Raw genomic sequence first — 10,782 nt, 5'->3', positions numbered from 1 at the left:
TTCTTCCTACCCCATTTTGAGCATGATATGTTAACTGAAACACCTTGGCCTGTTGTTATCTGCTACTATGGGAAAAATACATTCATGGCAGTAATGCTGAAAATAAGTCCTGAATTTGTTCTGATGTATTTGTAGAGAGGAATGCAGTTTTTGACCTTGCTGAGGAACACTCAGATATTGTCTTTTTTTCTTCTTCTTCTAAGTATAACTCATAAGTAAAACCAAAACTGAATGTGTAGAATAGTGAGCCTTTATGCTGTCTGTTAGGTGTCCATAATGTTGGTAAAAAAAATAATAAAAAAAAAATCTCTGGGAAGGGTACTGGTCCATTTGATTGATTGATTGATTGATTGATTGATTGATTGGACGGACGGATGGATGGAGTAGTAGCACTAGCAGCAGGTCTCTGCATGACAGATAAGCTTGTGCAGAAGCAAAACCTTAATGCACCTAAATATTTTACAATCACTGCCATATGATCTCTCAAGTCTGGCAGGTGGCCATTGTTTTATGTGCTGATGTCAGAGTTTGATTTTTTTCTATGTTACGTTATTAAGCTGTTTTTAAATGTCTTGTGATTCTTTTTTTAATGTTTTGTAACATATTTCTTAACATCAGACATACTCGTGGATATAACTAGTCTGAGCTACAAGCCTAAACACAAAGTGAAATTTGAAAGTTGGTGTGAAGCTGTGCACCCTTAAATTTGTCTTCTCAAATTTCTCACTTTTCCTCAAATGTATGAAGCAGAAGTTTAAAGAGCAAAAAGCAAAGCACGGAAATAGAACCGGTTCAATTCAAGCTAAATCATCCATTTGCAGGAAATTGCAACAAGCACATCAAATTTCCACATCAGCTATCGCACAAGACTGAAGCTCGGTGTTACCTTTTAGCTAAAATATGTTATTTCTGGTCGACAGATGGAGACCATCGTGGTGCTTCACACCGACACTGACATGAAACTGAACGTAGGCAGATTGTGGCATCGACCACTAACAACGCTGAGAATCTTCACTCAGATAAAATGGGGAAAACATCCTCACAGGCTGATTTTGCTCTTCAGGGGCATCTAGGATATACTTTGACATCAGCGCCTCTTTTGATCTCTTAACCCCCGCTTCGCTTTCCAAGGAAAAGCTGACAGATCGTCAAAGTTCAGGCAAATCTAGCTTGCGTTTTGTCATGGTTGGATTAAAGACTAAAAATGCAGAAGAAAGAAGCACAACTTCCTTTTTACTCTTTGAACTTAACAATAAAGAGAATGTGTTGCACTGCAGTCACTCGAAAGTAAAATGCTGCAGACCTGAAGGCAGGCACTTTACTTTGTGTGTTAGAAGATCTTCCTAAAAAGTCATAACAAAAATTATTTTCAGATACGCAGCCAGGGTGCATCTTTTATATTGTCGTTGCACTAAATAAAACCACAAAAACATTGGTACACAGCTTGACGGTGTCCTTCAACCTGACGATTCAAACTGGTAGCTTTTTCCAGTATATAAAATATTTCTTTTAAATGACAAAAACAGATGAAAAAAAAGGATGAAGTGAATAGGTTCAGTTTCCTGTAGGAAGTGGGTCCTGTGGCGTTACCTCAGAATGAACCCTCTGAACGTGAGAGTGCAGGTTGCCCTTCTGGGAGAAGGATGCTGGGCAGAACATGCACATGTGAGGTTTCTCTCCTGTGTGTTTCACCATGTGGGTCTGCAGCACCACCTTCTGGTTGAAAGCCTTGTTGCAATGGGTGCACTTGTAGGGTCTTTCACCTGAAAATCAGAAGACAATCTGTTCAGACAGTAAATAATTTCCATCCAGTATTATCATCTCTGATGCAAAAAGGAACAACGATGGCATAACTAGCATCTCTTTATGGGAGAAAAATCAGAGCTCGAGCCTCTGCAGAAATCCCAAAAGCAGCTCCCGACCTCATCGACTGACAGGCCGATATGGATTCCGAGCTTCAGCCGCCGCCGCTTATGGAGCCGAACCCATTAACACCTGGATGATGTGCGATCAACATGTGGATGAAAGCTGCTGCTCAGGATCATCCTCAACTCAGACAGATGAAGGAGCATTAGAGCAACTGAAGCAGCACATAAAAATTCTGCCCGCCCTGCTTTTTTGCATCGCAGATGAGCGAAAAGACATGTGCCATCTTTCACCCGTGGATAAGAAAAGTTGGCCAACTCTGAGATGTTTTGTCGGGGAGAAATATCATTGATGCTGGAGCAGGACTACGCCGTCGGATATTGCCCAGATTTGCATTAATGGGGACATAAAAGACTCCAATCAAGAAGACAAACTGCCACATCTCTTATTTGTGTCAGCGTCTTGCACCCCACACGGCAGAAGGTTGAGCTTATGTTGGGGGAGTTTTCTATGAAAGCAAGAAATCAGAAGCTAAAATACAACCTGGTTGATTGGACCACGCTCTAAAACATGCAGCTGGTTAAAGTCTATTAACACACCCTTTCAACTTGCTCTGAACCAACACACAATAGTGTATAACTTTGATTTAACCACCTATAATAAATGGCCTGCCATCCGGTAATTTAGCTCTTATCAATCAAACCACATACTCCATAATGCATTGCTGCAGCTACTTGTGGTTAAGGGATGGAGATTTACAAGCAGGGCTTGGGAATGTTTCTCCATGAGCAGATAAACTGAGCAAACTGCACAAGGGATTCTGGCAGCACTTTGTTGACCTTGAGGTGTAAAAAAATATGGAATGGTTTTGTAATCCGTTCACTTCAGACTCAGGCCTTGTTACGCACGCACCCAGGTCTTTCTGAAAACCATTATCTCTGCCACATTGTGTAAAAAAAATATAGTACACACTATAAAGTCTTCATCCACATGAACTCGTACAAATACACCACTAATGTTGTTTTAAACATGCCAAACCCATAGGGGGCAGTGTAGTACAAAGATAAAAACCAATGTCAGCCAATCAGAATCCATCAAAACAATCAAGACTTCCTGTTGGGAATTTAACATGGCGTCAGCATGTTTATTTTGTCAGTAGGTTTAATTACTTTTAAATAACGTATTAGAATATAAAGTTACCAAATTATAAGACAATGTCGTTTGGGAATTGTGTTAAAACACACGTGTAGACAGATTGTAATGCATGGGAAAATCTGTTTTCTAATGTTGATACACTAACACAAATGTGGGGCTTTCTCAAATCTTCAATTTGATCAGAGTTTTCATAAATAATTATTTTTAGAAATAATAAACAGAGCTTTTATGTGTATGAAAAGTCAAAACATGTAAAAAATGTTTGCCCAGATATCCGGTTACATTCAGACTAGTCCTTGGATGTCAAGATGGAGTTTATACAACAGCATTTTAAAGCAGCCGTCTGTGGAGATCCCCACACAGTTTTCTCCCTTCATCCCTGAGATGTTGTTCCAAATCCGCCTCCAGCAATTGTTCTCGGTTACCACGGTGAACAAGGAGGCACACAGGAGCTGTCTCGCTGATGCACACTCCCAAGGCACTCTAAGAGTTTCCACTGCTCAAAACATTGAGTTAAACTGCTTAATTTGTTGTTGATTATACAACGCCCAGAGTGTCCTGAAGTCCAAGATTACTCTGGGCTCATTTATAGATTTATTTATACATTAACATATTTTCATGTGCATACTTGTTATTTTATTGATTTTATATTTAGGTCATACTTAAATGACTTATAACATCACACTTATGTATATATTTCTTTTTATACATTTTATATCACCAATGGTTATATTTGTATTTGCTAATATTTAATACTTTAACAGAAAAGCTTGTCGAAAAAAAAAAAGCAATTTCCCCTTTGGGGATCAATAATGTACATTTTATTCAACTGTAATAAAGTGAAATAAATCCTTCTTTCAGTACAGAAAACACACTTGAAAACATCATTTCAGAGAAACATCATGTGTGGGTGAATGAATATACTCCTATTTTCCTGCAGCTTTTTTTTTTTTTCCTGAAAATTAATGATCAGAGATGTGTGAGCGCAGAGGTTTCTGAGTTTCTGTGCTTTCTCACTCACCCGTGTGTATTCGTATGTGCCTGACAAGCTGGCTGGGCTTTTTGAAGGCCTTTCCGCAGTGATGGCAGCTGTTTGTGAACCCGCTGCGATCGATGTTTTTCTTGTAGTTTCTGGAGCTAGAGGACAGCGCCCTTTGAAGGAAAAGTGTACAAAGATTTGTAGGCGGTTTTCGGTGGCATTCAGTTTGAAAAACCTTACGCGTCACTGACAAAGAAAACATTAACTTTGAATCAGTCATTAGTATTTTAAGTTCATTTAAAGCAAATCCTGTTTTGCTCTAATATTAAAAAAAAATTGGGTAAGCAGTATATTTTGCTTGGATTTAATTATTGACATGCTAGATGCTAACACAAGCTAAAAAAAATGGTTAAAATACAGTTTGATTTTTGTGAGGTACCTCGGTAGCCGGTTTAAATTCATTAGCACCATATCAGGTACTTTTTTAGACCCAGTTGTTGAGGGGAGTCTGAGAATATCAACCCAGATTTGCTTTCCAAAAGAACACATACCTGTGGGGACTTTTCTTCTGTTTGCATTCACAGGGGCGATAAGAAGGCCGAACTAACATAATAGCCAGTCCAACAATAGCTGTACAAGTCACAACAAATTGTATTTCCCTTGCCACACAAATGCTCAGCAAAGTCTAGAGTTCAGCGCCATCCAATTCTCTGCTTTACTGTCTCATTTCTAACAGCTAACAAGCAGAACAAACAGTGACTTGCAAAAGTATTCACCATGATTGGTGAATGATGTTTTAACAAAACATCATTCACCAACACACTAGCACATATTTGTAAAGTTGAAGAAAGAAGAAACATGCTTTTAAAAACTGCATACAACTGACTGTATAACTGAAAAACGTGATTATTATCCTGGTTTTTAGAATTAAATGGAAGTTTTGGAAGGTTTTCAATTTTTTTTTTCCATGGAAAAAACTCCAAAAACCATTGAATTTCTATAACAGTTAAACACTCAAAGCACCAGGAAAATGTTTATAGGCTTTGGAAATATTTTTCTACAAACATCTATGTCACAAGGGAGATAAATTACCCATCATCTTTTTATATTTTTGTATAAGATATACAAACTTTTGTGACTGTAATATGTCAAAAGCTCAAGGTGAATTACAAGTATCTATGGGCTCAGATGCCCTCCAGCTCTCAGGATGTTTACAGCTTATTCCAACATTAAAAAGAGCAAAGTAAATCACACATTAATGTGCCGCCATATTCAATAACTTGAATGACAGTGAGTCTCATTTTTTGTGAGATTAGAAGTACCTTCGGAAGAGAACCTTTGAAACCGCATAAAACACTTTTCATAGGGCCCACTTACAAAATGTTTCATTGGTCTGATGTGATATTCTAGTCTTGAATGTCATGTTTTGATTAGCTATAGGCAGAAGACCATCGCTGAACGATGAACAGAAATAAAGGCAATTAAAGAAATAAAACCAATTAATTTATATAATGTGTCTCACTTGGTGAGTTGAGTTACTGAAATAAGTTATGTTTTCGGAAATATTTAAAATTAACGAATGCACCTGAACTCAGGAGAGGGACATTGCCAAGTGTTATTAAACTTGACAGATTGAAAGTAATGGAGTTTTAAATAGAGATGCACCAATCCGATATTGATATCTGTATCGGTCCCGAAGCTGAAACAAATTCTACATCATGTATCAGTGAAAATGTGTCCGATTCAAAGGGGAAGATCTATTGAGTCTAATTCTATGCTTTTAGCTCTGAGCGCCGTCACGCATTTTTATGTATTTTACATTATATTTTGAATTCCTAATTGCACTTTCTGAACCATTTGAACGTTTGCTACAGTTTATCTTTGACCAAGGTAGTCAACCTATTTTCTTTTTCCGTTTATTTTTCTTTATTATTTATTTTACATTGGCTTTTATACTCCTAATTGCACTGACTGAACAAATTAAAGTTGTGCAGTTTTTACATGTTTGACCAAGCTTGTGAAGCCACTGCTGTATTTAAGTGTACTGTCCTGGTCCAGAGACATCAAATACATTTGTATTTCACTACATTTAGTCTGTGTTTAAAAAAAGAATAAACATTTTAAGTCAATTCAGCTGTTTTTCCGTGTCGGATTGTACCGGTAAACCTCAGGTATCTATATCGGTATCGGAAGTGAAAAAAGTAAACGGGTGCATCTGTAGTTTTAAACTCGCTTTAGTTTTGAACCCGGCTTACCTCATCTTGACGTGACTCTTTGTGTGCTCCCTCAGCTGCACGAACGTCTTGAACTCCTTGCTGCAGGTTTTGCAGGTGTACACCTTAATGCCCGAAAGCTCCTTCCGGTGCTCCTCCATGTGCAGCGAGAGCTGGCTCTGGAGGACGAACTCGTCGCCGCACTCCGAGCAGATGAGGTTCTGCAAAGAGCAGAGCAGAGCGCAGTGCGAGACTCAGAAACAATAGCCAGTAAAGTTTGCCGTTGAATGCAAACCGGAGGAGGCGAGTTCACCTCCTCTTTCTTGTGCAGCATGACGTGGGATTTGAGGCCTGCGACGCGGGAGAACTTCTTGTTGCAGACAGGGCAGGTGAAGTCGGCCGTGTTGTGTGTGGACTTGTGCAGCGTGAGGTTGAACTCCACGTTGAACGTCTGCGGGCACTGGTCACAGCGGTTGGGCTGCGGAGAGGAGGCAGAGGTTGTAATGTGATAGCAATAACGCAACCCAATAGCAGACTCGACCGTTTTCCTTCCTGAATCAGTTCATGTTGCCTTAACAGGTGGAAGAGACAGAGTCGATAGAATGAATGTGTCTAAAACAATAAAAAAGTACAGTAATACTGAGCGGCAGCATTTTCAATGAGGTGAAAGTGGCACCAAAACTAATTTTCCTTTCTGTCTGTGGGGTCGGCTGACTTCATTTCTAAATCCAGTCAGTTAAACTGACTCCTGCGTCTCAGTCAGGGGGACAGACGGCGAGGCTGCCGCTCTTCAGCCTGGAGAGAATTCAAATGAAATGGAGTCCTTCCATTTGAAAAGGCAGTTAAGCACACATGCAGCAAAGTGGAAGAGTGGATTTTATTACTTTCTTTTTACATGAATAATAATCAGACAATCAAGCGGTTTTCCTGAGCCACTGAGAGCAGGACCTGATGTCAAGCATTCAGGAAAAGAATGAGGGCTGTTGCTGTTCATGAAAAGAGGAAGATCAAAACTTAAATGTGACAAGACAAATTTTTACACTCAGGACAAAAGTTGCCGCTGGCCGGTTAAATGGATCAAGGTATGCCAAGTTATTAAAAAACTACATATGTTATGGATTCCAAAGAGATGAAGAGCCGGATTGACCCAACGAGTCACTGCACGGCTGTCTGAAGGATGAGACTAATGAGTAGGAACAATGGCGGGTCAGAAAAACATGTAAGGGATGTGGGGGCACTACTAAAAAAATGTATATTAGAATCTGTGTGTGTGTGTGTGTGTGTGTGAATTCATCTACAAATTTATTTTTAATTTTATAGGATTGTTTATTAGATTTTACATTTAAAATGAAGAAGATGACTCTGTCTGTTGTTCTACAACCACAACATGATTCTCTGGGGTGGCCTACATTACTCAAGAGTGGCCCCATCATAACCCCCCTCGGGGGCGCAACTGGACACAAGTACTTCAGCAAGCGAATGTATGATCAAATGCTAACTACAAAAGTCAAGGTGTAAAAATCTAAATTGAAATCAATCAATTTTCCAGTAAGAATTTATGGTGAATATTTACCAAAATAGTCATACAGCACATTTAGAGCAAACGTAAAGAAGACATGTGGTTTTCCCACGGTAAGGCCGGTCCTATGCAGCGACCCGTAACTGAAAGCTCACACTTCATGAGATGCGGCTTTACCTTATCGTTAAGCTCATGTTCACGGAGATGTTTCTGTAGCTTGCTCTCTTTGGTGAAGGTCTGGGAGCAGATGGTGCACTTCTTTTCCCGCGACCCATCACTGAAACCTGTAAGAGAAACAGAAACGGCGGGTCAAGAGGCTTTTTGAAGAACACATAAAGTTCTTGCATCTTGCATGAATCTATGCGGCAAAGGCAGTGTGATTACTTGTTAAATAATTGACTAGATGCGTACTTTACCAAAGAGAAATACAACGTTTTGATCTGACCCTAGTTACTTCGAAAAGTTTGTGCCCATCTCAAGACTTCCTTTTCTTTTCAAGGATGAAGAGAAGATCTTTATTGAGCAATTAACTACCTTCTTTACTAGAAATGACTTGGGAATATACCAGTCAGGGACAGAAACAGCAAGTGTCTGCTGCGGGAAAAGTATCAAGCGTGTATCACTGGATTTGATCAAATTTATCTCAATAACTGGGCTGGCATTCCCAGAACATTTTTCATCTGATTTTACTCTGATTTTCAGGACAGATCTTTTAGTGTGGCCACAGAAAACTTTTAGTCATCCTCAATAAAGGTGATGTGTAAGGGGTGCCTCAGGAGCCCATCCTTGGACATCTCAGTTTTTTTCGATGGAAACCTCTAACAATTTATAAAATCATCTAACCTTTAAGAAAGTCTGTCAATTCAGTTTACCTTGCATTTCACACAGCAATGTCTGGTAAATTTTAGCTAAAAGAGAATGAGAGAAAGCTATGTTTTTTTCTCCTCTAGATTTATGTATTCCTCCTCACAACACACCTCTAAAATGATACAAAATGCATCAGCTAGACCTCTTACTTAAACTAAAAAAAGATAGAAAACGTGGCACCCATTTTTGTGTAGATTTATTGGCCACCACTGAATATCAAAATTGATTCTGCAATTCTTTGAAAGCCTGTTCTGGCATTGGTCAAAGCTTAGATTTGCCAACACCACACATTCATGCGCGTCAAGTCCTAGGGTCAAAGCTTTTCCGACAACTACAACACAAATAATAGCTAAAAACTAACCGTAAGCAATCTTGTTCAATTAGGCCAAAAATGATCTGTAACAGTCTGAAACAATCAGATTGGCATATCTTATTCAACTTTAAAAACAATCAGAAACATATAAAGTTGAAAGAAGGCTTTTTTTGTGCCTCCAAATGTTTCTTTTAGAATTTCAAGGGCTTTTTAAAATCTTATTTCATTCATGTATTAAAATGTATCCTATTTTTGCGTTTTAACTGAGTTGCTTTTAAACCACAAATTGCACTTTCTAACATTGTTAACATGCTATATGGAGTTGGGCTCAAAAATGTTAAGCAAATTTACATTTATATGATTTTGATTCAGCCAAAAATGGTTGGAAATGACAAAGCATGTTAAAATACATTTTTACAAACACAGCATCTCAAACACCCCTCTAAATAAACAAAAGAAAAGCCTTTATTGGTGTTACAGCATTTGCTTGTTGTGACAGACCCTTTTAGATGTCTTATCTTATCTAAAACTACTCAGTGCTATCACTAATCTTCAGTTCCTGACCCAAGCCAGGCTACTCAACAAGGTTTATATTTTCTTTCAGAGCATGTTGGCAAAATTAAAAGATTGCTTTAAATGTATAGGATGAATATTTTTTAGTCTAAGTGTGAATGAAGTTTATTACTATAGTTGTTCTTGCTCACAAAAACTGCACGAATAGCACTCCAAATTTTGCGTATCACTTTATTCAAATCATCTGTTTGTGTGGAACTCATTCAACTTGGTATCAGTTCATAACCGGGTGCAACACGCCCACTTTAGCTGCTTTCCGACACTTTTTAACAGTAGGCTGGTCGAGCAAAGCGACTCCATCTTAATATATTCACTAATGTGGGATGTATATTCGACTATATCTTTAAATTTTGCATCACCTCTCCAATATGTCATTTACATTGAAAAGCCGAACGTATCATAACAATCCATGTCGTCAGATATAACACTTAAATGACGACTAAACTAATGCAATTCTACATTTATGTTGTGACAACTGAGGCTGATACAACTTTTTTGTAACGAGCTGAATCCATGAGAGCCTGGAAAGCTTCACCACGGCGCTCCACAGCAACAAACTAACCAGGGCAAACAGTTTAGCGTGCTAACTGTAATGCTAATGGTGGCAAAGCGAGCTAGTTAGCAACATTAAGCTAACAACGAACTCCGTATAAACAAATATTACCTTTAAAAAGGCTCGCTCTAACTAACAATACGCGGTACCACAGCTTGCTCCTCTCTTCGCGGACACCAATTTACACTGGAAGCCAATAAGAAGAGCCACCGAAACGTTATTAATATCATTCCGCCTCAATCACTCCTTCGCCGCACAAAGCAAAGCCCACACGCAATACTATATCCGGGGACTATATACACTACATTCAAGTGTTAATAAATAGGCTACGGAGATACTTGGCAAAATAATACCCGGCTTTTTGGATAGCCCATAATAAGTGCTATTTATTTCTTGCATTTTGGTACTTGTTACCTGTTTCGTCCTTTCTATCTAGGTTCAGTTTGCGAGGCCGGCCCCGCGGCATAGTTCCTGTGCTCAAGACGGTTGTGCTGTGAACGATTCGCTTCCAAAATGGCGATTCGGTCATCTGTAGACAGTAGCGACTCAATGAAGGCTCTCAAATACACGGAGTAGAGAGACATCTACCGTTTGTCTCAAAGTACATGCAGCTTCAGAAATACGCTAAACTTTGTAGAGATGAGCATATAGTTATACTATAATATTATGAATAAGTGTGCTTGTTGAAATATTTGGGAATGACGTTCAAATTTCAAATATGTGGGATGTGTCATAGTGGGATGG

The 10,782-nt window shown here is 38.9% G+C and overlaps 1 protein-coding gene across 1 annotated transcript in view; it reads right to left on the bottom strand.

Moving 5' to 3' along the window:
* The window catches only part of LOC106954395 (zinc finger protein 236), a gene marked incomplete at its 3' end in the record, with an annotated part of 38,232 nt that extends 27,676 nt beyond the window's left edge, over nucleotides 1–10,556 (bottom strand). The window contains exons 1-6 of the mRNA XM_015043864.1: nucleotides 10,453–10,556; nucleotides 7,910–8,016; nucleotides 6,527–6,691; nucleotides 6,256–6,434; nucleotides 4,043–4,173; nucleotides 1,591–1,763 (exon numbers count right to left, since the gene is read on the bottom strand). Of these exons, the coding sequence (XP_014899350.1) occupies nucleotides 1,591–1,763; nucleotides 4,043–4,173; nucleotides 6,256–6,434; nucleotides 6,527–6,691; nucleotides 7,910–8,016; nucleotides 10,453–10,504 (807 nt within the window). The remainder of the gene's footprint in view (nucleotides 1–1,590; nucleotides 1,764–4,042; nucleotides 4,174–6,255; nucleotides 6,435–6,526; nucleotides 6,692–7,909; nucleotides 8,017–10,452) is intronic.
* Nucleotides 10,557–10,782: the final 226 nt, after the last annotated feature.

Source organism: Poecilia latipinna, unplaced genomic scaffold (assembly GCF_001443285.1).
Source record: "Poecilia latipinna isolate Pla-1442-1.1 unplaced genomic scaffold, P_latipinna-1.0 Scaffold653, whole genome shotgun sequence".
NCBI lineage: Eukaryota > Metazoa > Chordata > Actinopteri > Cyprinodontiformes > Poeciliidae > Poecilia > Poecilia latipinna.
The sequence above is the reverse complement of the archived record's forward strand: the minus strand, read 5'-3'. Positions and strand labels throughout refer to the sequence as shown.